A 25,782-nucleotide genomic window follows, 5' to 3' on the forward strand; every position below is an offset into this window, starting at 1 on the left:
TGCTGCTGCGGCGGCCACTGCACCGGCTGCTTGATCTGCTGCTGCTGCTGCTGGCATGGAACCTGGGCCATGGGCACCTGCCCCGTGCCGGTGGCCACCGGGCACTGCGGGGTCAGCACCACCACGGGGGTCACATCCGGCACCGGGGTCACCTCATGGCACACGACCCCCTCGGAGCCGTGGCAGGAGCGGTCGCTGTCGTGGCAGGAGGAGCTGCCGCCGTGGCAGGAGGAGCTCTCAGAGCTGTGGCAGCCTCTGTTCTCACGGGAGCACATCTTTGGGCTGGAGGAGAGAAGGCTGGAAAGCTGGGAAAGAGAAAGGTTTGGCATTAGGTGCAGGGAGGGCACAGTTCCCATCGCTCCCAGCTCTGCTCTGGGGCCAGGTTCCCCCGCAGGGCCCAGCAGGATTTGCCTTTCTGCCTGCCCAGTTCCCCCAGTTTGGGGCTCCGCTCCTGCAGTGCTGGATCAGCCTGGACCATCTGAACACCCCCATGAGTCTCCACAGCAGCCCTGACCTCTGGTTCTACTGGGCCCCATGAGCTTTTTCCCCATTCTTCCTCAATCCATTTCCCTATTCTCCCTCGAGCCATTCCCTGCAATTTTTGGAGCCATTTCCCTGTTATTCATTGAGCCATTTCCCTGTTCTCCATTGAGCCATTTCCCTGCTATTTTTGGAGCCATTTCCCTTTTCTTCCTTGAGCCATTTCTCTGCTCTTCATTGAGCTATTTCCCTGTTATTCTTTGAGCCATTTCCCTGCTCTCCTTGAGCCATTTCCCTGCTCTCCTTGAGCCATTTCCGTACAATTTTTGGAACCCTTTCCCTGCTATTTTTGGAGCCATCTCCCTGTTATTTTTTGAGCCATTTCCCTGCTCTTCCTTGGCTGCATCCTGGGATGCTCCTGGAGGAGCAGATGCTCTGTGTGATGCTGGGACATCCCGCACCAGCAAGAGGCATCTCGGCAAGAATCCCAAAATCTTGTAGCCTTGAGGGGCCCTGGCACAGCCAGGACTGGTGGCAGAGCCCTGGAAAAATCCACTTCCATAGGCAGGTGCCCAAATGAAAGACAAATTCCTCTGCCTTCCTCCCTCCTCGTGTCCTCTGCTCCCTCCAGGCCCAATTTCCTGAGCAAGAGGAAAATCCTCTATGCACATCCCAACCCCCTGCCGAGGATTGCTGGGATTTCAGGGAGGCAAAAGGAATTGGGATGCTGAGCTGGAAGAGGATCCTGCTGCTCCTTCCTCTCACAGTTTAAATCTGCCTTCTCTGTTCTTTCCTAAATTTCTTCAAGGGCATTTTAATACTTTCAGCTACTGAATGTTTTCCAAAGGAGCTTAGGAAAGGAGTCAGGCTTATAAAAGCAATTAAAATTCCCAGCTTAACTCTGAGTTTTCTTATGAAAGATCAGGCTGCTGTCTCCCACTCATCCCCAAATCCCATTCGTGGCTTTTATTAATTTCCAGTTTGTCCTTTAGATATTGGAAAGCACCAGAGTAATCCAAATATAACTACAGGTAACAAATTTTGCTTCTCAACACAGGCAGTCCTAATTTTTGGGAGCACAAAACAGCCCCAGCCACAGAGCCGAGGATTTGGCTCTCAATAACCCCAGGAAATGCCCCCAGAGCAAAGCTCAGCTCAGTGCAGGGAATTCTCATTGGAATTAAAGGTAAGCAGGGACTCACCTGGGCTGCGAAGGCTCTGGAGGAGGAGCAGAGATGAGTGAATGAGCTGCTCTCCCCTCTAAGGACTTTTATACAGTTCCCAAGTCCCTTCCTGAAAATGCAATAACCCCCTGGGGAAAAATGACCAAGGTATTTACAAAACAGCCCCACCCCTAATTACCCACCACCTTCAAAAGCTCCTTCCACCTGATTTCTTTGATTGACTTGTCAGGCTCTGGATTGTCTTCCTTGTGTTACACAGCTTTAATTGCGCCCTGCCCCTGGCGGGCTCTGAGTGAAAACCGTGTGGGCGGCCCGGCTGGCTCACCCTCACGGCACGATGAATTTTAGATTGCAAAACGGGTGGCAAAGGTGGTAAGTTTTGGGGTTCCTGTCCTCCTGAAACCTCTCACCTGGAGTCTGGCAGGAAGGAGAGGTCCCAGTGCCCCGCCCTCCCCGACTGGTCTTGGTGGAGAAAAACCTTGGGGCTCTTGTGGAGAAAAACCACAATTCTCATGTTGTCCCCATGAAAAAAGGCAAATTCTTAGAAAGTCCTGGTTGGATGTGCTTGGAAAACATCTTTAAAGTAGTTTTCACCCCGTGAGGCACCTGCAGGTGCCAGAACTGAGCCGAGGGTCCCCTCTCTGCCAGGGTCATTTCCCAAAGGAACAAACTGGGGTGGTGAAGTCTGTGGCCACTGTGGGAGGCTCTGGCTGGGAGGTGACCTGGCAAACCCAGCTGGTGACCCAGGCCACTGTTGGAAGTGTTGGCTTCTACCTGTGAATTCCCCAAAAATGTAACGAGGTTTCCTCAACATGAGGGAGAACTTCTCCCCATGGAGGGGGGCAGAGCCCCAGAATAGCTGGAGTGTCTGGAGTCATTCCAGATCCTCCTGGACGTGTCCCTGCGTCACCTGCTCCAGTTGACCCTGCTTCCCCGCTGTTCTGGGATTCTGTGACTGTGAGGTCAGGGATTCTGAGCTTCTGTGGTTCCATGGTTCCATGATTCTGTGATTCCCTACCTGTGTCCATCTACTTGGACATCTACTCAGACATCTACTCCTGGAGTTTCTATCCCACCTGATTTTATGGCCATTCCACCATCGCTGACACAGTCACCATCGATTTTCATTGCTGGCGTTTTTCGTGGGCAACCCCGAGATGCCCCACACAGAATTTCTCGTTGAAAATTTCAGTTTTTCTCATATTTTACCATTTTATTTGCCGGGCTCTGGAGCAGCAATGGGAAATCGGCGCCTACGGAAGCTGCTTGTGCAAACCTTGCACCCGTGAGTAAGCTGTGAGTAAAATGCTTGGTAAGAGACCACACATCCAAGCTCCCCACGCATCCCAAGCTCTGCCGGCTCTTCCCTGGGGCAGGATGGGAGCACCAGGGTGCAAGAACACTGGGGTGGTGCAATCGTGGATGCAGCCACGGCTTCGCAACAGCCCTGGGTTCTCATTTCCCCTCCTGACCATGGAATTCCAGCAGGACTCCTGATGTGTTCTCTCTCATTTCCCACCTGGACTCCCTCATGGAGCCATGAGGTTTTGTTGGGCAGAGATGCCCTGAAGCCAAGGGGTGGCTCCCGTTTGCTATCACTGAAACAATTCCTGGAGTTTCTATCCAGAGGCACCAGTTGGAGACTTTCATCCAGAAGCCAGAGCCGTGTTTACTGCTCAGCCTGTTTACTAACACCTGCATGAGAGGGGCCTTGGTTTAACAAGCACCGACAGGCTCAGGATGAGTCCTGGCTTATCAGAGCTGGGGATGAGTCCTGGATTATCAGAGTCAGGGAATGAGCTCAGTGTTATCAGGCTTTGGGATGACTCCTGTGTTATCAGAGTTCCTCAGAGGATGACTCGTCCCTGCCCTGTTGCACAAGGAGAGGGGAGGAAACCTCGCTGTGCCAAGGATAAAACCCAGCCTGGGACTCCTCCCAGCCTCAGGCTGGAGCTGAGTTCTGCGAAGGGCGGATGAGCTCCGGCTCCTCGTGTCCAACCTTGGATGCAAACCTGTTCACCCTGGGTCTATTAAATACTGAACCATCCAAACTTGGGGAGTACCCTTTGATAGGAGCCTCAAGAACCAGGGAGTAATAAATGGGATTTTCAAGTGTTTTCTTTCTTTTGGGAGGGACTGAAATTTTGAGGTGGTTTTCGCTCAGTTGGATAAACACAAATATTTGAAGGCTCCAGGCTTGGTTTTGTGGAATTCTCTGGGAATTCGTTTGAGGTTTCAGAGTTCTTTTGCTTCCTTAATGAAGGAAGGAAACCCACAGAAATATCAATAATGAAGTAGCAGATTTTAGAAATAGAAATAAAAGCAAATAAATGATAACGCTGCCTAATTTTAGAATGGAATTTAATAGGGCTGGTGACAAAATCTTGTGTAATTGTCTCCACATGATGATGTTACGACATTTTATGTGTGAAGGATCCTGTGGCATCAAACACGGGTTTAGAGCTCAGAGGATTTGGGTCTTTGGTGTTTCAGGGCAAAGTTTTCTGGATTTTTATTGAGTTGAAAGGCTCAAAATCCCCCCAGGTGGGTGAAAGCCAAAAGGTAAAAAACAAACAATGTGATTTTATGTCTCACTTTTAAATAGACCCATATCTACAGATGGTTTTTTTTTTTTTTTCCTAACAAGTATTTGGATGAGTCAAACAACGCCAGAGAAGAGACGTGGAAGATTAAATGTTGGGCAAACCCCATGTCCCAACCAGCACTGGAACCGTCCTCTCCCCGTGCCTAATTCAGGGCCTGATCCTATCAAAAAATGCCATGAGCAGGTTATGGGGAGGAAGCCAAGAAGCTTGTTGGAGTTGCCTCATGCACGAGGTTCTACGTGCTCAGAGTTTCACCATCCCTGGCAATCTCCAGGGCAGGAGGCAGGAGCTGGTGCCAGGTAAACAACCTTTCACTGCCAGGTCACGCTGTAAATAACAATCAGTCGGAAATCCCCCGGGAGATTGGCAGATCTCCTTAATGAGATCCTTAATGAGGCTCGTAGGGGCTCCATGGGGTGGTAACAGCACCTCCAGGAAGAGCCAGGTTACAAACAGAATTCCAGGATTCTGGAGTAGTTGGGGTTGGGAGGGATCTCTGGAGATCTCCTGAGGGAGCAGGGGGCATAGGGACACGTCAAGGTGGGGTTGGGATGTCTCTGGAAGGGGAGACTCCACTCCTTCCCTGGGCAGCTGTTCCAGGGCTCTACCTCCTCCATGGAAAGAAGTTCTGAGGTGGAACTGGGTTTTGGTTTATGGCCATCCTTGTTGTGTCACTGTGCACCACTGGGAAGAGACTGACACCATCCTTGTGCCACCTGAAGTCCTCTCACCACTGAAAGTGCTGTATTTTAATTGTATTAACATAAATTTTGCATTTAAATTGGGTGTCAAATAGATATGATAAAGGTCCTTTGTGTTGGGGAGATTCCTTGAGGACCCATTTGCATTTTGAGGGAAGGAGCCAGAAGAGAAAGAAATCATCCCAATATTGAAACTACTCACAGACTGTGAGGTTTTATTTCCCAACCCGTGATCCAGAGGAGATGGAGAAAAGAATCTTTTCCCATCTCATCTCTTTCCACAGCACAAACCCCTTTTTCCAGCAGCTCCTGAGTGACTGTTGTCAGCACAGCCTCACATGAGGAATGCAGAGCTCTGTGATGTAATGACACTGCCGGGGGAAAATTCCACTGTGGCACATTCAGGGGCATTTTTGGGATGTGGAAGAGGCTGCTGCTGGGCCAGTCACTTCTTCTGGATGGGGGGCCAGTGGGTGCTCTGCTTGCACTGCTGGGTCTTGATGGTGGGGACGACCACGGGGCATTTCTGCTGCACCACTTGAGCGCATCCCCCGCCTGCAGGGCTGAGCTCTGGGCCAGGGAATGTCCCAGATCCATGTGTCCCATATCCATACCCTCCCCTGTAGTACCCTGAGCCCTCAGAGACCCGCCCCATGCTTAGGGTGTCACTCAGGGGTGCAGAGTATTCATACCCAGCCCCTGCTCCCTCAGCCATTCCCGAATTCCCTCCGTGGTAGACCGGACCCACGTCCTCGCTGCTGTACCCCATTCCCACTCCGGAGCCGTAGACGGGGACTGTTCCCACCGTGAGGTCCCAGCTGGACGTGACCCCACAATCCCCACCAGTGTCACACGAGTACCCCCCTGAGATGCTGTAGGGGGCTGGTGCTGGCAGGGGCAGGCAGGACGAGGGTCTCCGGCTGTAGGTGACGGAGCCTTCCCCGTTGTACGAGAAGGAGGCGCGGCCGTGGCGGTTGGCGAAGGCCCCGGAGCAGAATCTGCGGTGGCTCAGGGAGATCTCCCGGCTGTAGCCCCGGTTCCGCCGGGAACATTTCCGCCGGAGATAGTGGTAAATCTGGAAGAGGGAAGGAAAACACCCAAACTTGCACCGTTTTGCTTCATGTCGGTGCCAGGGCAGGTGGGAAGGTGCCAGGTGGTGTGGCCAGGGACAGGGGCAATTCCAGGCTTTGAAACCGAGCTTTTAGAGAATCATGGAATCGTGGAGTGGTTTGGGTTGGAAAAGACCTTAAAGCTCATCCAATGTCACCCCCTGCCATGGACAGGGACACCTTCTGCTAGACCAGGTTGCTCCAAGCCCCTATCCTTCAAATCCAAGGATATCTGGACTCTTCCTGGGAGAACTTTCCTCTTTCTACCTCTAATTCCAGAGAATCCAAAAGCTGAAATATATTCTGAATCCAAAAGCTGAAATATAAAATCTGAAATGTTTTTCCTCCCCCTAATAACTGCCATGGTTTCCCCCACTCATTTTCATGTCCACAGGGCTGCAAAATTATTGAGGATCATCCTCATTTCTCTTCCTCAGTTGTTGCAAGAGAGATGAATCAAAGTTTCCACCCTGGCTATGTTACTGCAGCCCCAAAATTCTTTTCTAGAAGGTGATTGGCCCAGCCACAGAGGTTCACGGCCATTCTGAGGTCCAGCTCAGGGTTGTTATTAAATAATAAAAAAATGCGTCCTGCACATTCAAACCCACAAAGGTTGTGCAGTCCCCACGCGGGGTGGGTGCAAACCCACCACAGACCCATCCGGGTTTACCCTGCTCATCCCTCTGCATCCCGCTCTGGTGCCTTGATTTCACCTTTTTCCTCAGGGATTGGATCTAGAACGGAGCGAGAGCCCACCCAGATCCCAAGGACTTGGCTCAGGCAGAGGGGTCCCTATGCCGGCACGAGCCAAGGTCTCAAATGAGCTGCATCCCGTGACTAGGAAAGGATAAAATCCCAGAAAAAAAAAAAAAAAAAAAAAAAAAGAGACTTACCCTCTTCAGCCATCGGAAACACATTTAGAAGGTAAAAGTCGACTGAATGAGGAGCGTTATCAGCCTCAGGACCATTTATATGGCGTTTAACATGTATGGGAAGTGAGACACCCTCGGGAATGAGAAGGATTTATTTACCAAACTGCGATTTCAGTGTTTGCTTTGACTCCCGATCCATATCTTCCTTCACACCGCTCATTTCGCTGCTGTAATTGTTACTTCTGCTTAATGAGCCTATTCCTGCGCCCCTGCCCTGGGCTACGCAGGAATCCTCCGGCCCCCAGCCCGGGAGAGGTGGGTGGGGGTGTGGGTGTAGGAGAATGCACAACGAGAGCGGGGACGGTGGGGCAAAGCTCTGGGGACAATCTGATCCCTCCCGCCGGGTCCCCGGTGGCTCCAGGGGGAATTTTTTTTCCGAGGAAAACATTTGCATATGAACCAGAAGGCCGTTCAAAGTGATTGATGCCCTAAGTGGGAATTTTGCCAGGGCGCTGGAGGTGCTCAAAGGGAGCTTAAAGGCAGGATTTGCGGAGGTGTGAATGTCCCGATGCTTAAACCCAGCCTGGCTGGATTACTCTTTAATGGAGGATTATGCCTCCACATCCCTCCCTTCCTTCTTCTTCATCTCCTTCCGCTGGTTTGGAAAGAGCTCCGGGGCCTGGTGAGGGTTGCAGATCCCGGCTGCTCCAGCCCTGGAGAGCTCAGCCGAGCAGAGCAGCTCCTGGAGGCTGGACCGGCTTCGGTCGGCTCCAGGAACTTCTGCTGTGGGGACAAAGAGTCCCAGCTTTGGCCAAAGCCCCATCCCCGGGCACAAATCCGTGGTGGTGCTTCCAGGACAGGGTGAAAAGCCTGGGAAGGGGGGGATTTGAGGCCGGGAGGAAGATTTGGAGGTTTCTGAGGGATTTGCTGCTGGTTTTATTCCCTCCTGCCTGACCCGGGGCTGTGTTGGCTGGTTCGCAGGTGTGGCTTCCCCCTGGGTACAGATCATGGAAGTCCAGAATCCCTGAGGTTGGAAAAACCCTCCCAGACCATCGAGTCCAGCCTGTCCCCGTTTTGTCAGCCAGCCCAGAGCACTGAGTGCCCTGTCCAGTCCTTCCTTGGGCACCTCCAGGGATGGGGACTCCAAACCTCCAAGGCCTGACAATCCTTCCATGAGGAAATTCGTCCTGGTGTCCACCCTGAGCCTCCCCTGGCACAGCCTGAGGGTGTTCCCTCAGGTTTGCTGCAGGAAGGGGGAGGATGGCAAGGCCATGGAGGTTGTCATGGTTTTATCGCCCACCTGGGGCATCACCAGCTGCTGTTGGGTCATCCCCAATCCCTGCTCTTCCCGACTGAGCCTGGTGGGCCTGGTCACATCTCCCATCAGGTCCACAGAGGTGGTCATCGTGTGCTAGCCCCTCAGAGGACACAGAGGGCCTGCACCATGCCCAGGCACCAAAGGGTGCTGTGGTTCCTTCGAGTTTTGGGGTCTTCTGTTCCTCCCTCACAGAGGCCAGGTGGAAAATGCAGGTGCAAAGCCTCTGGGATGATAAACTGGGTGGCTTTGGAGTGAAACATCCCATCAGAGACATTTCCACATCCCATGAAGTGCAAGTTGATAGTGCAAGAAAGAAATGAACTCCCAAAAAAAACCCAGCAGGTTTGAGCAATTGTAACATTTATTGGATGTAAAAAGTGGCAGGACATTATCAAAGGCACCCCAACACCAGGAGCAGGGCACAGCAGGGCAGTCCTGGAGATCTCACACGAGGGTGCAGCATCCAGGGGACAGGAGAGGACACGCTGGGAAGGACCAGGCAGCAGAGCCAGAGCTGGAGGTAAAGAGGAGCCATGGCAGAGACTCGGAACTGGAGCTGCCCAGGGCTGTTACTTCTGCTGGCAGGGCCAGTAGGAGCTCTGCTTGCTCTGGTGGGACACCACGCTGGGGATGACAATGGGCTCTGGATGCTGGGAGGAGCCTCTGCTGCCCCCTCCAGAGCTGATGATGATGGTCTGGCCTGAGGAGCCGCTGCTGCATCCTCCTCCCATCCCATAGCTGGATCCTCCACCACAGCATCCAGAGGATCCACCACTGCCTCCACCTCCAATGATGATCTTCCCTCCTGAAGACCCACCACCATACCCTCCTCCCATCCCGTATCCTGAAGATCCTCCACTGCAGCATCCAGAGGAACCCCCACTGCTTCCCCCTCCAATGATGCTCTTTGATCCTGAAGATCCACCATATCCTCCACCCATCCCATAGCTAGAGGAGCCCCCACTGCAGCACCCAGAGGAACCTCCACCTCCAATGATGGCCTTTGATCCTGAAGATCCACCATATCCTCCACCCATGCCATAGCTGGATCCTCCACCACAGTATCCAGAGGAACCTCCACTACCTCCACCTATAACGATGCTCTTTGATCCTGAAGATCCACCACCGCACCCTCCTCCCATGCCATAACCTGAGTATCCTCCACTGCAGCACCCAGAGGAACTTCCACTGCTTCCCCCTCCAATGATGGTCTTTGATCCTGAAGATCCACCATATCCTCCACCCATCCTATAGCTGGATCCTCCACCACAGTATCCAGAGGAACCTCCACTACCTCCACCTATAACGATGCTCTTTGATCCTGAAGATCCACCACCGCACCCTCCTCCCATGCCATAACCTGAGTATCCTCCACTGCAGCACCCAGAGGAACTTCCACTGCTTCCCCCTCCAATGATGGTCTTTGATCCTGAAGATCCACCATATCCTCCACCCATCCTATAGCTGGATCCTCCACCACAGTATCCAGAGGAACCTCCACTACCTCCACCTATAACGATGCTCTTTGATCCTGAAGATCCACCACCGCACCCTCCTCCCATGCCATAACCCGAGTATCCTCCACTGCAGCACCCAGAGGAACTTCCACTGCTTCCCCCTCCAATGATGCTCTTTGATCCTGAAGATGCACCGTATCCTCCACCCATCCCATAGCTGCCCCCACTGCAGCATCCAGAGGAACCTCCACTACCTCCACCTACAACAGTGCTCTTTGATCCTGACGAGCCACCACCGCACCCTCCTCCCATGCCATAACCTGAGTATCCTCCACTGCTTCCCCCTCCAATGATGGTCTTTGATCCTGAAGAGCCACCACTGTATTCCCCTCCTATCCCATATCCAGAGGAGCCCCCACTGCAGCAGGATCCTCCTCCTCCACCACCAGAGCTGATGATGACTTTGCTGGAGCCCCCTCCGCCCCCGCAGCAGGAGGAGCCCTGGGACTGGTAACTGGAGGAGCCGCTCCCGTGGCAACCGGAGCCCTCGCTGTGGCACCCACTAGACTGGGAGGACATCCCATGGCAGCCTCCGGAGCTTTGTCTGGAGCACATCTTGGAGCAGTGACCCTGCAAGGAATGGAGCTGTCAGAAAGGAGAACCTTGGAGACGCAGCTGAGCCTTCCCAGCAGAGAAGGAAGAGTTCCCAGGACTTGCCCCGTTTGTCCCACCTTCTGCAACCCTACTTTAAACGCCCTCCCTGAGACCTGCCGTGATATCCCAGGGAGCTCTCTGCAGGTCACAACAGTTCCAGGAAACCTCTGCGTGCAGGAAGGTTGGGAGCGCTTCCCAAGGTTTGCACACACGCTCTGACACGCCTAAAATATGGTGTGGATCCTTCTGGATGTCTCACACTGACTCAGCAGCTGAAAGTTCAGCTTTCAGGGCTCCACCTGCAACGCCCATCTAAGGAAGGGGAGTTCTGTTGGCACCTCCAGTTGGTTTTTGGTGGAGCCACCACAGTTCGAAGAACACCCAAAGACAAACTGGTGGAGGGATCACCCTGCGTAGAGGTTCCAGAAGTTTCCGTGTCCGCGGGCTTACCTTCAGTGCTGATGGGAACGTCGCGATGCTCAGTGTGAGTTGAATGAGGAGCCCTGGGATAGCCGAGCTTTTATACCGGCTGCATCGCGCTCCCGAGGGAAGTGAGACACCCTAAGGAATGCTGAGAGATTTATTGACAGAGATTGGCCTCAGCTGCCTCCTTCCTTGACTCACTTGCAGCAGAGGCAATGCGAAGGAGGCGCATCAGCCCTGTTCTGTACCGCAGTCGCTAATTCCGCCTAATGATTCCCTTCCGGGAGCCTCGCTCTGAATTTTTGGGGCAAATGACACCTTGGGGTCTGTTTTGGAGAGGGCCCCAATGTGTTTCTGCTGGGATGGAGCTCCTTGGGTGCTCAGGACAGAGTAGAGACTGAGCAGATGGGGACTGGAGAGAGTTGGAGCCAGAGAGTGATGGAAGGACAAGGATAAATTATGTACTTGAGCAGAGTCACTGAGAATTTTGGAGAATTCCCTCAAGAACTGGCAAGATGAGGAGCAGGAGCATGTCCATCCTGCTGGGAAAGGTCAGAGATGCCACCCCAATGGAATTCCCTGCTTTGGAGCTGCTCAGATCTGTGTCAGAGGATGCTGAGTGGGACAGTGACAAAAGGGGACTTTTACCTTCAGTCTTTTGTGACCCCAACGTGGAAGCGGCTGTTGGATTTCCACAGAGGTCTGTGCTCAGCTCCAGCTTCCAGGGGTCTCAGTCTCCAGGCTGGAGTGGGCAAAACCCTGGAATCCTTCTGATTTCAAAGTTGCACTTGAAGATCATCAAGACCTGACCCTTGAACTCTAGGATGTTAAACACCCCTCTATCTCAACAGGACCCATTTCTGAGGGTCTTCACTGGCTACCCCACCCACACCGAGCAGGGGAATCACCTGGATATGTTCCCTGCTGGAGGATGACAATTTGTCAGCACAGCTGTCCCAGCACCAGCTCTGTGTCACGCGTGTTTGGAGCCTGACAGCAGCATCCGCCCTCCCAGGACACTGAGTAGAGGAAGGACTAATAGGGCTTTTGGCTGTGGGGACGAGTGACAGCAGCAGCAGGTCCCAGCTGTCACTATGAACATGACTTTGAACACGCACATGCGACACCCTTGGGATGGGGACAGGCCACCAGCAGCGGGGACACACATGCAGGGGCTTCCTTCGTTCGGCTTTGGAGTCCCTCCCGTGGCCTTATCTCTGTTCTCATCTCCAGATCTGAGGTGTCACCACTGTTCTGGCTCCTAGCTCTGATGTGTGGGTGTTGTACTCCTGAGGATCTCAACACCTTGATCCCTTCCATGCCTTCAACCTGTAGGAACTTGCCCAGAGGGACAGTCAGTATTGGCAGCTCATTGGCACAGAGGGACACCCAGGATGAGCAGCTCGTCCTGACCCAGAGATGAGGAAAGGCCATGGAGGTTTTTGGAGGGGTGGTGAAAGGAGCTCCTGCAAATCACAGAGTGTGGAGATCCCAGGGTGGGACCCTCTGGAAGCACTTGGATTTGTTTGCCAGAGGTGTAGGAAAAGCGTGACTGGAGCACGGGGTCGGCACCACCACAACCTCTCCAGGTTAGGGAGAAGTGTGGATACCTGTGTTGGGTAAAGGGAAAGGGGGATCTAAAAGGCTTCGGGGCCACGTTCTCAGTTTTGTGATGCTCTCCTGGGTCCTTTTCCCTGCAGGCCTGGAGCCCTCGGGAAGGGCTGGCAGGCCATGGTACCCCTTCATCTCCTCTATGCAAACACCTCAGTGGGTGGTTGATAGGAGAGAGGACAAATCCCTGGCCAGATCCTACAGCACCCTGGATCCCTTTTCCCACCAGATTCCCTCACGCACAGTGGTGCTGACAATGTGGGGCGTGATCCTGGAGAAGAACTCTCCAGTTTTCTCCAAAAGGCAGGAGTCTGTCAGTCGTGGTCCCTCAAGAGTTTCATAGCCAATGATCTCTGTAATTCCTAATTTTTTTTTCTCCCTACCGCGTGTGTTTTTGAGATGAACAAAAACCCTCTGGACTTAAAGTTTACTGGACTCAAGACTAATCCCACCAGTTCCAAAGAGGACTTTGGGAGTCCTTTTTGAGAGGATTTTCCCGCTTTGAGAGGAAAGACAACTGTCTCTGGGCTGCATCCAAAGGAGAGTGGGCAGGATGGTGAGGGAGGAGTTTTTTTCCCTCTGTTCTGGTGAGATCCCACCTGGAATGCTGGGTCCAATTGTGGTGTCCCCAACATAAGAAGGACATAGAATTGTTGGAGCAAGTCCAGAGGAGGCCATGAAGTTGATAAAAGGAGCCCCTCCCCTATGGAGCCAGGCTGGAAGGGTTGGGAATGCTCAGCCTGGAGGACAGAAGGTTGTGTGGAGACCTCACAGCACCTTCCAGGAACTGCAGGGGCTCCAGAGAAGCTGGAGAGGGACTTTTCCTCAGGAACTTCAGGGACAGGACACAGGGAATGGGTTCAGGATGAAAGAGGGGAACATTAGGTTGGATATAGGAAAGATCTGTTGATGAGCACCTGCTCCAGCACTGTAGGCTGGAGAATATTTCCCAGCAGAAGGTTTTGGATGTTTTACTCTTTTTTTTTGGGAAGCAAACTGACAAAAGGAGAAAAGCAACCTCACAAACCAGTTCTGTCCGTGCACAGAAATCTTTATTTCCTGTCACATTTATGGCACAGCGGAGCCACCTGGGAGTTCACAGCACAGGGATGCAGCACCAAGGGAACACAAGGGACGGGGATGTGCTGGGGTCGGACTTGGAAGGCAAAGATGGCCATTCCCAATGGGAACTGGAGTGCCCAGGGCTGTTACTTCTGCTGGCAGGGCCAGTGGGAGCTCTGCTTGGTCTGGGGGATGACAATGGGACATTTCTGCTGGGAGGAGCCTCCGCCGCCACCTCCAGAGCTGATGATGATGGTCTGGCCTGAGGAGCCACCGCCGGATCCTCCACCATAGCATCCGGAGGATCCGCCACCGCCTCCACCTCCCATGATGATCTTCCCTCCTGAAGAGCCACCACCGGATCCCCATCCGCAGCATCCGGAGGAGCCTCCTCCTCCACCACCAGAGCTGATGATAATCTTCTGGGCTGATCCCCCACTGCCACCGCCGGATCCTCCACCACAGCACCCAGAGGATCCACCACCGCCTCCACCTCCCATCATGCTCTTTGAGGAGCCACCACTAGATCCACCACCGCAACATCCAGAGGATCCACCACCGCCTCCACCTCCCATTATGATCTTCATCCCAGAAGAGTCACCACCAGATCCACCACCACAGCATCCAGAGGACCCACCACCGCCTCCACCTCCCATCATGCTCTTTGAAGAGCCACCACTAGATCCACCACCGCAACATCCAGAGGATCCACCACTGCCTCCACCTCCCATTATGATCTTCATCCCAGAAGAGCTACCACCAGATCTGCCACCGCAGCATCCAGAGGACCCACCACTGCCTCCACCTCCCATCATGCTCTTTGAAGATCCACCGCTGGATCCACCACCGCAGCATCTGGAGGATCCACCACCACCTCCACCTCCCATCATGCTCTTTGAGGAGCCACCACCAGATCCACCACCGCAGCATCCGGAGGATCCACCACCACCTCCACCTCCCATCATGCTCTTTGAGGAGCCACCACCAGATCCACCACCGCAGCATCCAGAGGATCCACCACCGCCTCCACCTCCAATGATGATCTTGGTTCCTGAAGATCCACCACCGGACCCTCCTCCCATGCCACCTCCACCGCAGCATCCAGAGGATCCTCCACTACCTCCACCTCCCATCATACTCTTTGAAGATCCACCACTGGATCCGCCACTGCAGCATCCGGAGGATCCACCACCGCCTCCTCCTCCCATCATGCTCTTTGAGGAGCCACCACTGGATCCCCCTCCGCAGCATCCGGAGGATCCACCACCGCCTCCTCCTCCGCCGCCAGAGCTGATAATGATCTTCTGGGCTGATCCGCTGGAGGATCCTCCACCGCAGCAGGATCCGCCTCCTCCCCCGCCAGAGGAGCCCTGGGACTGGTAGCTCCCCTGGCAGCAGCAGCAGCAGCCGCAGCCGTGGCACCCACTTTGTCTGGAGCACATCTTTGAGCAGTGATCCTGCAAGGAAAAGCTTTTTACTCCAGAGCAGCCACCAGTTATCATGAGAATTTCCCAAGGCCCATGACCCCAGTCCAGCTGAACACAACTTTGTAGTGTCCAGGATGATCTTTTAAAGACTTTTATCCCAAAGTTGTCCCATCTCCTTATCCCAAAGCCATTCCATCTCCATCTCAATACTGATGAGAGACAACCTTCAGCAGCACGGGCTGATCCTGGTTCTTTTTGGTCCGGTGGGACCAAGGCATCCACAAGAGATTTAAATTCATCCCAGCAACTTTCCTGCCCTTCAACCGCCACCCACCAGATGTTTTTTACCAAAACTTCTGCGTTTCGGAAGCAGGAAAGGAAGAGAAGAACAATCCCTCCCTTGGGCAGGCCTGGACTTACCCTTCTCAGCTCTGACCGCGGACACCTCCGGGCAAAGCTGAGTGAATGAAGCACCCCAAGATCCACCAACTTTTATACCGTTTTTCCTGAGTGGGAAGTGAGGCATCCAAAGGAATGGTGATAGGTTTATTTACCAAACAGACTCTCCTCCTCCTTCCCACTTGTCCTGACTCACTGGATGCGGACGATGCCTCTCCCGTGCATCACTTCCTCGGCTGCTCTGCATCCATGGCAGGTCCCACACGTGAGCTCGGCTCCCGCGGTTGAATTCCCAGGTAGGATTCTGGGGCTCCAGTAGGATTCTGGAGGTTGCCACCCTCCACTCCAGCCGGGAGATGCCGCTGGTGACCGACTCTAGAAGGGGCTGGGGAGCCTCGTTTTATTGAGTGTTACACACCGGAGGCAGAGGGGGGATTGGTGGGGTGTCAGTGCAGGGCCGGGAGTTGGACTTTGATGATCCTTGGGGGTCCCTTCTACCTCAAGATGTTCTGTGATTCCAGGATCCTGTGACTATGGAGATTCCCAGGGGAACAGGGGTGGGACTGGTGTTTTTGGGGCACCACAGGAATCCCCCATGGCTGTGGGAGATTTCCCACCACAGCAGCGAAGGGTTGATTGGGATTTTTGTTTGATTCCCCCACCTAGGAGAGAGCCGAGGTCAGGCAGGCCCCACCACTTCAAGTGATGGAGATGGAGGGGTACCAGAACCAACATCCCCCTGTGCAGCAGCATCTCCATGGATATGGACCAAAATGATGAATTCCCTCCCGTTTTGAGGATGAGTGTGGCATGACTGAAGAAGCAATGAGATTTGAGGCTGTACTGTGGCTCCTGCTGTCACCCTGAGAATTTCTGTAATTTGGATCCAGGTTTTCTTAGTCCTGGGCCATTTCTGGGTGCAGGGATTTCTGACAGCACCATTCCCACCCCCCTGAAGTGGGACCCCAGACTCTGGCTCTTCTCTGTGCCAGCAATGTCAGTGTTTGTGCCGTTCCCAGACGCTGGAATTTTAGCACCCTCCATGACTTCCCATAATAAAATCCCAGGAAACTCAGCTATTCCAGTGGCAACACTGGCTGAAGGGGCTCATCTGGATGTGTTTTGAGGTGTTTGCCTCACTGAGGTCCCCAGGGGGGAGACAGCAGAGGGTGGAGGGACAGGAGAAGCCGTTATGGCCGTGGGTCACTCCTGTTTCTCCTGGGACAATTTCAGGTGTCCGTCACCTGCTTCCTGTAGAACAGTTCTGAGGTTTAATTCCCTTTCCCTGCTAATTGCCAGAGTAGACCACATCAAAGAGATCACTCCCAGGGAAACTCCCTCTGGAGACTCACACCCAGAGCTGTTCTAGCCCTGTGGGAATGAGGAAATCCCCAGGTGTTCCAGCCTGAGCATCCCAGCCCTTGGAAGGGCCTTGCTGAAGTCCCTGATTCCACTGGGGGGTTCAGAGTTGGAAAAGTGTTGGAGAACTTTATTTCTCTTCCACTTGTGAGAAACCCAGGAGCTTCTGCACCACCTCAGGAAGGGCCTGAGCTTCTCTCACCCCGTAATTGCACCTTGAAATCCTTCATAGCTGAATTTTGTCATCTTCTCTCTTTGAACCCACTCAGAACTTTCTTGGGCATCACCAGGATTTTGATGAGGTAGAGAGACCCCAGTGATCAACTTTGTGCTACCTTGTCTGACAGCCAAAAGCCAGGATCACCAGGATCATCACCATCATCATCATAATCATCATCATAATCATCATCATCCTCCTCCTCCTCATCATCATCATCATCATCATCATCAAGAGACATTAAAAAATGACCTGAGAATATCTAGTGAATCCAAAATCTCTTCTACCAGTGGGGTTTCAGTGCAGTTTTGCTCTGGAGCTTTATAGCAACATCACTGGAATCAAACCAGGGATGGAAATAAAGCAACCAGGGCCGGAAAATCCAACCACTCACACACGGAACTCTCTAGAACTGCAAGTTTTATTGTCTGGTGCAAGCACTTGAAAACTGAGGCAGGAACAGGCACACGGAACAGCCCTGGCTGGAATTAGGGATACACAACACCAGAGGTTCCGGTCAGAACATTCCCAGGGGAAGGGAGAAGAGGACAATACAAATATTCTTAAATTTAATAGAGGAGGAAATGTCAGGCATCTTCATATCTTTGGCTTCCTTGGTGTCAGAGTCCTTCTGGCAGCCACTACTTGCGCTTGGTCTGTGGTGGCCAGCAGATGGGCTGGGTCTGCTGCTGCATGGACATTCCTCCAGAGCTGGAGGAGCCACCGCCACCTCCACCTCCACCTCCACCTCCACTACCGCCCCCGATGATGACAATGGGACCTTGGCCCTGGTGGCCTGAGCCTCCTCCACCTCCTCCTCCTCCACTGCCTCCCCCAATGCACACAGGGCCTTGGCTTTGCTGCCCTGAGCCACCTCCTCCTCCTCCTCCACCACCACTAATGATGATGGGACCTTGGCCCTGGTGGCCTGAGCCACCACCACCTCCTCCTCCTCCACTGCCACCTCCAATGCAGATGGGACCTTGACCCTGGTGCCTGGAACCTCCTCCTCCACCTCCACCACCACCACCACTAATGATGATGGGACCTTGACCCTGGTGCCCTGAACCTCCTCCTCCTCCTCCACCACCACCACCTCCAATACAGATGGGACCTTGACCCTGGTGCCCTGAACCTCCTCCTCCTCCTCCTCCCATGCCACCCCCACCGATGCAGATGGGACCTTGGCCTTGGTGGCTTGAGCCACCACCACCACCACCACCACTAATAATGATGGGACCTTGGCTTTGTTGACCACCACCTCCTCCTCCTCCTCCTCCACTGCCACCTCCAATGCAGATGGGACCTTGGCCCTGGTGCCCTGAACCTCCTCCTCCTCCTCCTGCACCACCACTAATGATAATGGGACCTTGGCCCTGGTGCCCTGAACCTCCTCCACCTCCTCCCTTGCCACCACCACTTCCTCCACTAATGATGATGGGACCTTGGCTCTGGTGCCCTGAGCCACCGCCACCACCACCACCTCCTCCTCCTCCCTTGCCACCCCCACTGATGCAGATGGGACCTTGGCTTTGTTGCCCACCACCACCACCTCCTCCTCCTCCACCACTGCCCCCTCCAATGCAGACTGGACCTTGGCCCTGGTGGCCTGAGCCACCCCCACCTCCACCACCACCGCTGCCTCCACCACCACCGCTGCCTCCACCAATAATGATGATTCCTTTGCCCTGCTGGCCTGAGCCTCCACCTCCACCACCTCCACCACCACTGCTTCCTCCATCTATGCAGATGGGACCTTGGCTTTGCTGACCACCACCACCGCCACCACCACCACCTCCACCTCCTCCCCCTCCAATGCAGATGGGTATATGGCTCTGGTGGTCAGAACCCCCTCCTCCGCCACCTCCACCCCCTCCAATAATGATGGGACCTTGGCCCTGGTGGCCTGAGCCCCCTCCACCTCCTCCTCCTCCAATAATGCAGATGGATCCCTGGCTCTGCTGGCCGCCTCCTCCTCCACCTCCTCCTCCTCCACCTCCACACGAGGTTGATGGCATGTGAGTCTGATAAATGATCCCACCACTGCCACCGCTGCCACCGCCGCCACCGCAGCAGCCACCGCCTCCTCCTCCTCCTCCTCCTCCTCCGTGGCAGGACAATCCCTGGCTCTGGTATCCCATGGATCCTCCTCCACCGCTGCTGTGGCATCCTCCTCCACCTCCTCCGTGGCAGCAGCAGCCGCAGCCGCCGCCGCCGCTGCCGTGGCACCCTCCGGACTGCTCGGACATCCCTTGGCCGTCGCCCTTCTGCTGGTGGGACCCCATGGTCTGTGTGATAGAAGTCCTGCAGGAGAGACAAAAACCAGGCCTGAGCACTTCCAGAGGGAGGGAAAGTTGTGCTATTGGACCACACCATCCCCTTCCAACAGGGAATTGTCTTCTCTTCCCTTTTTGCTCCTTCCTCAGCCTCTGACTGATGCGAAAATTGTCAGCTTAAGGAGTTAATGAATGAATCTGAAAACCCGTGAAGTTTTTAGCTTATTCCATATACACATCCTCCTTATCCAGATATAACTGTTCTTTTTTTTTTTTTATCTAAGACAACAATCATTCCTTAATAATTCCCTCTTGCAAGAGGCGCACGAGGCCGTGGTACCCCAGAATTACCCTCATCCAAATGTGGTTTGGGAATTGTGAAAGGGCTGCAGTGCTCAGGGATAGGGATTAATATTCCCTGGCTGCAGGAATGAACCCGGCTCATCATTTGCATAACAATAACTTCGTTGTACTTTGAAATTCTTCAGTCCTGCTTTCAAAGGAGCTCGGTGTTTCATTTCTCCTCCAGAAGGAGAAGGAAGAGAAGCAGACTAAGGAAAAGCTGTCAGAGATGCAAAAGAAGGAGGGGGGTGGGAAAAAAGCCCAAAATTTCAGCAGCTCCAGGGCAGCACTTGCAGGGTTTGATATGTGTCTGTCCCCGAGGGATGCTCTGAAGTTTGACCACAAAATCCCCACCCCAGCCACATCGTCGTCTGCCGGCAGCAGGAATGGATGTTCCTGTGAAGGGAAGGGACCGCTCTGAAAGGAAAAAGATCAGCAGGATCTGGTGTCCAAACGCCCGAGGTGAAAACGGCTTCTCCAAGAAATGAAGCGCTTAAAAGAAACCCCGTCCCCATCCACAGAAAAGAGGATAGAGCCCCGCTTTGTGTTTCTGTTCTTTCGTTTCCCACTCTTCGCAGAGTACCTGCAAACCCTCTTTTTCCTGCCCTTTCCCTCAAGGTTTGTTTTCCAAGAATATTCAGGAGTTGTGTGTGTATGTGGTTGCACCACGTGGTGCTGAGCCCAGAGAAATCCAGGGGGCTCCAAACCCCAGATTTTCCACGTCCCAGCTGTCTCCTTTTCCTGTGTGGTTACACGATCCCTGAACTGGTAAGAAAAAACAAAAAATAACGGCAAATAAAGAGGAATTTTTGAACCGTGAGACCCAAAAGCCACATTTAATCCCACATTTCCACTTCAGCATTCCAAGCCTCATCAGCCAAACCAATTTCCATCAGTAGCATGGAATCTCTTACCGTGTCCCACGGCACGAACCAGTGGAAAGGAGTCAACGGGACTGAGGGAACATGGTGTGGGAGAACTTTTATATAGGATCTGGTCCTCCTCTTGGAAAGAAACAATGATTGATTTATTTACAGCCAAGCCCAGCCCTGACTGCCCACTTACTTCGCATAATCTCTGGCTCATCATTGCAGAGATCGCTATCGCCCTTCCTTCCACCACCTCTTTTGTTGTTGGTGGCGTTAAAATTATTGGATGGCTCCACCTACTCTGAGCAAAGTGAGGAAACACTGAAAACCAGGCACGTTTTCAGCGTAAACAAGCGATTTTTGATTTTACGCCCCTCTCTAGAAAAGTGCAGCATTCCAGAGAGGAAACACTGGGGGGGTGGTTTTGCCTTTATGGACACGGGGAATTTATTTCTCATTCTAGAAAATATTTCTGAGCTGCCAGAGGTGGCCCTGGCATGTCATTAGAGTGTGATGCAACCCAGGCTGTGGATTATATGTTCCTGATGACACCCACGTTATTGCCGGGGACACGTTGGGCTCCAGTGAGTCCAAGGAGCTGCAGCTCCCCAAAACACAACAAATGCCTCCAGAGCCAGAGGTTGGAGTGATGCAAATCTGGGAGGCTCCAGGTGATTTACAGCCCTTGGAGGGTTTGACCTAGAGAGAAGTGGAGGGAAGAAGCCCAAAGGAGCCCAAAGAAGCCCAAAGAAGCCCAAAGAAGCCCAAAGAAGGAGTGCAGTGGTCCTTGGGGAGATTTGGAGAAAGGCTGAGGGAGTTGGGGCTGCTCAGCCTGAGGAAGGGAAGCTTTGGGGTGACCTCATTGTGGCCTTCCAGGACCTGAAGGGGCTACAAGGAACATGGGGAGAGATTTTTACAAGGCTTTGTAGTGACAGGAGAAAGGGGAACGGGTTAAAACTGAAAAATGGGAAATTTTGGGTGGATATGGGGAAGAAATTGTTCCCTGTGAGGGTGGTGAGGCCCTCACCCCTCAACTGCAGGGGAATCCACTCTGGATAGAGTTTGCTCCCACTTTTCCTGTCTTTCCTCTGCCAGCCTGGAATTGTTCCAGACAGCAGCAGGAAGTTCCTCCAGCACAACTCTCCAGCTCCAGGCAAGCTCAGAAGTGCCAGAGCTGGGAGGATCTTTTGCTCAGATGGAGCTGATTGAGGCAATGGGAAGTTGATTTATTATTTCAGAGCTGTTCTTGGAGGCCGTGCCACCCAGGTGCCACCTTCCTGCCCAAATCCTGCCCAATTCTGCCCTGGAGCATGAGGCAGCTCAGCCTTGTCTCAGTTCTATCTTGTCCTACCCAAACCCCACCACAGAACCTGGCTGGAGGTGACACCACCACAGGTGGCACAGGACAAGGGGCCTCCTCCCCAGGGCTATGTTGGAGGCCCTCATCTGAACGGGATTTCGTGGGATACCTGCAGGGTTTTGTTATAAGAACCCCCAAATATACATATAAATATAAATATATATAATATATATACACAATAGTAACATATTAATATTATATATATATAATATATAATATAAATATATTATGTATAAATATAAACATAAACATAAATATAAAGATAGATAGATAGATAGATAGATAGATAGATATAAAAATAAAAATAAACATTTTTTATTAGGAAAACTTTTGGAAGTCTCTTCTCCACCTCACTCCCAAGGGATGCCCACACACACCTGGCTGTTGGAGGATGAGCAGGCGAGTGGGTAGAGGCAAATACCCACCAAAAAAAGTAAATTAAAAAATCCACAAATAAACAATAAATAATTGCTCTGTTCAATAAATAAACAGAGCAAAAAAAAGCAAAATAAAATAAAAGTAATCTCCCCTTCCCACCCAACCTTTCGTGAAATTTGGTGCCATATTTCCCACAAATGTTTAAATTCAGCCAGCTCCCAAGGGGAATGTCCAGGCCCCTCCATGGAGTGGGAGGAAAGTAGGGCAGGGAAGGGAGAGGGGAAGGGATTCCGAGCTGGTCTGGAATCAGAGGAAGGGCTGTGGTTGCAGCACATCCTTTGCATATCTAGAACAGTTTGTTTATCTCTGCTGCGGGATGCAGGGCACTCAGGGTGCAGCTGGCAGGGTCCAGCACATTCTGGCACACAAAAAAATGAATCTGGGTTTCTGGGAGCATTTCTCCTGATTTCTGGGAGCATTTCTCCTGATTTCTGAGAGCATTTCTCCTGATTTTTGGGTGCATTTCTCCTGATTTCTGGGAGCATTTCTCCTGATTTCTGGGAGCATTTCTCCTGATTTTTGGGTGCATTTCTCCTGATTTCTGGGAGCATTTCTCCTGATTTTTGGGAGCATTTCTCCTGATTTTTGGGTGCATTTTCCTGATTTCGGGGAGCATTTATCTTGATTTTTGGGTGCATTTCTCCTGATTTTTGGGAGCATTAGTCCTGATTTCGGGGAGCCATTCCCCTGATTTCTGAGAGCCATTTTCCTGATTTTTGGGAGCATTTCTCTTGATTTCTGGGAGCAATTCTCCTGATTTCAACACCTGCTGTGATTTGTATCTCCCTGCCAAGAAATTTCGACATGGCTGGTGAGGTTTGTGTACCCCAACCAGGGCAACTTTCCCCAATAATTAATTGTCAGTGGCTTTGGCAGCGGAACAGTCAATTGTCCAGCTGTGCCTTGCTTCCTAATTTCACTTTTATTTGGTCTCTGCACTTTGCCACTGACATTTAAGCCTTGGCCACACCCTGGCTTCCATTTTCTTCTTTCCCCTGTGCTGGTTCCTCATTCTTCCCAGGCTTGTTGGGAAATTGTTGGAGCTTCACTGGGAATTTGGGAGCTGGGAAATGGGATGAGCTGGGCCTGCTTTTGGCATGGCCTAAAGCAAAGCTCAGCTTAACACAACCTTGCCTGGCTTTAACTCCCAGAGACTGCAGCACAGGAATGGCCTGGGGATCAAAATGTTTCCGACTGCTCCGATGAATTCCTGGCAAAGCTTGGAGGATCAGGAGGTTGATGAAGAGGATTGGAGCCTGTTCCCAATGGATCCAGGCTGGGAACGTTGGGAATGTTGAGCCTGTGGAGATCTCAGAGCCCTTTCCAGGGTCTGCAAGAGTTCCAGGGAAGCTGGAGAGGGACTTTTCCTCAGGAACTGCAGGGGCAGGACACAGGGAATGAGTTCACACTGAAAGAGGGGAAATTTAAAGTGGGTGTTGGGCAGGAGTTGTTCCCTGTGAGGGTGGGGAGGATCTGGCCCAGGTTATTCCATGGATTCCCCATCCCTGGAAGTGTTCCAGGCTAGGCTGGAGGGGGCTTGGAGCCACCTGGGCCAGTGGGAAGTGTCCCAGTGTGGTCAAACAGAAATGATCACTTTTAAATAACTGAAATTTCCAAAGAAGTGGAAGAACATTTCTTCTTCTTCATCTGAACCTTTCTGGCAAAAAGGTGAGCCTGACTGAGGCAGACACTGGCGGCAGATGAAACAAAAAGGAGGAGAAGTCAAAATTGAGCAAGAGCCCTGCTCCCTCAGAGGTGCAGATCCCTTATCATGGGAGGGTTTGGTAATGGCAGCAAAACTGGGGCCACTTCCTTCCTGTACACACCTTCGGCCCATTTTGGTTGTGTCATCCCAGCTCCCATCAAATTATCCCTCGAGCTGGACTTCCCACCGTGGTGGTGTCCAGAGAGAGCCCTGGGAGCGTCACCCACCACCTCCTCGGGTGGGAAAATGTCGGAGTTGAGATAGAAACAACACAGAGCAACACACTGCATTTTCAGAAAACTTCAAATTAATTTTATTCTAGTGTGCATGCTTTTTATACATTCTTACAAAACTCATAAATTTACTCATTGGTCAGGAGAGACAAAGTGCTCATTGGAACAGGTAGCTGCAGGTTTCTCTTATTTCTCCTTCTTTCCTTCTTGGTTTCTGTGTCAACGACCTCGTTAGGAAATTCTTTTGTCTTCTCAAACTTCTCTCTGGCTCACGGAAGTTGCTGTAAAACCTCTTTCCACAGGAAAAGAACATTTCTTTCTGCTTCCAGTTGGGGAATGAGCCACGGGAGGGTCCCACACCCACCCCGGAGTCCTGTGGGGTGACTGAGGCACCAGCTCAGAGCCAAACCTCCTGTGCTGATAAGGGCACACGTGGCTGGCCAGGGACACTCAGCTGGAGGTGACCCATCCATCAGCTCGGGGACACCTCCGTGGCTTTGGGGACAGGACACCTGACAGGATGTTCTGGGGAGCAGCTGCCACTGCCCAACCCACTGGCACAGCGGGAAGGAATCATTTCAGTTTTAATGGTGCTTTTTTTTTTTTTTCAGTTTTTAGTTTCAATTATTCCTGGGCAGGGGCAGTGTGAGGAGAGCCAGGCCTGCCTGGCATTTTATTTGCACAGCAGGATCCCCTCCCAGCAGGAATTCTGCTGTGTCCCAGTACCCTGGGCTAGGAAAAGCTGTCCTTGTGTGGGACAAGTTGATTTTTGAGGTTCTTTGTGTCGTGGGGACAGGACATTTTCATGCTCATTATCCCAATCGTGGTTTTTGTTCCCTGTCCTCAGTTTGTTTTGTCTTCCTTCCCCCCCCCACCCCCGGGGCTGGCTGCTGCCTTGCCGCTTAGCTTGCTTGCTGCTTTGCTTGCTGCTGGCTGCATGCTTTACTGGCTCTGCTTTCCTCTCTTTTTTCTCTGCTTTTCGCTGGCTTGCTTTTTGGCCATTTTTTTTTTTTCCCTTTTTCCCGGTTTCCGTTGTTCCCTTTCCCCCCCCCCCACCCCCCCCGAAGACATCGGACCTACTCCGGGCAGGAGCTCCCCCGGGGTCTACAAAAGAAGCTCCGTACCCTCTGCGGCAAAGAAAAATACAGCTCAACCCCCTTAGACTAGTAAAAACATCTGTAGTCGTCTTAGGCTATCTCTCTTGTGCTGGGGAGTGTTTTTTTGTTGTACCTTAATAAACAAGTTTTTTCCACTTTCCCCTCTGAAAGAATTCCTCCCGAACCCAGTAGTGGGGGGGAGGTTGCGGAAGGTTTAGTTTCCTATAGGAGGCTCCTTTAGAGGTGTTTTCCCCTAATTTGTCCAAAACCAGGACAAATAATTTGGTGGCCCGTACGGGGAAGCCCAGACAAAGTGGAAAAAACTTTATTCTAATAATATTTTTGGCTTTAACCATTCTGCGAGAATATTAGTATGTCTTTCTTTAAAGTTATGATGTCATTGGGAGTGAAAGCCTGCCTCTATTTGTAGTCATTAAGGTTCTTCAAAGTTTTAATCGCTTTATAGTCCCTGAAGTTATTTTCTTATCCAGAAGTAGCTCCAGTATTGTCCCTAATACGTAGCTTTTGTAGCAGAGGGGCACTAACAAGAATATTTATCGGGCTGGGCTTGGCTGTAATACTC

At 52.4% G+C, this 25,782-nt stretch overlaps 3 protein-coding genes across 3 annotated transcripts; all 3 read right to left on the reverse strand.

Annotated features, from left to right (window-relative positions):
* Positions 1-4,869: 4,869 nt before the first annotated feature.
* On the reverse strand, positions 4,870-8,357 carry LOC128801082 (uncharacterized). The gene is made up of 2 exons (XM_053966721.1): positions 8,253-8,357; positions 4,870-6,169 (listed from the first exon to the last, which is right to left on the reverse strand). Exons 1-2 carry the CDS (start codon positions 8,355-8,357, stop codon positions 5,417-5,419), a joined length of 858 nt encoding a protein of 285 aa, XP_053822696.1. The 3' UTR covers positions 4,870-5,416.
* A 256-nt stretch (positions 8,358-8,613) lies between these two features.
* Positions 8,614-10,847, reverse strand: LOC128801303 (uncharacterized). The gene is made up of 2 exons (XM_053967119.1): positions 10,832-10,847; positions 8,614-10,357 (listed from the first exon to the last, which is right to left on the reverse strand). The coding sequence occupies exon 2, from the start codon at positions 10,340-10,342 to the stop codon at positions 8,840-8,842; it is 1,503 nt and encodes a 500-aa protein (XP_053823094.1). The 5' UTR covers positions 10,343-10,357; positions 10,832-10,847; the 3' UTR covers positions 8,614-8,839.
* Positions 10,848-13,455: 2,608 nt separating this feature from the next.
* On the reverse strand, positions 13,456-14,919 carry LOC128801304 (loricrin-like). The gene has a single exon (XM_053967120.1). The coding sequence runs from the start codon at positions 14,917-14,919 to the stop codon at positions 13,624-13,626; it is 1,296 nt and encodes a 431-aa protein (XP_053823095.1). The 3' UTR covers positions 13,456-13,623.
* Between the last annotated feature and the right edge of the window lie 10,863 nt (positions 14,920-25,782).

This window comes from Vidua chalybeata, chromosome 29 (genome assembly GCF_026979565.1).
Source record: "Vidua chalybeata isolate OUT-0048 chromosome 29, bVidCha1 merged haplotype, whole genome shotgun sequence".
NCBI classification, from domain to species: Eukaryota; Metazoa; Chordata; class Aves; order Passeriformes; family Viduidae; genus Vidua; species Vidua chalybeata.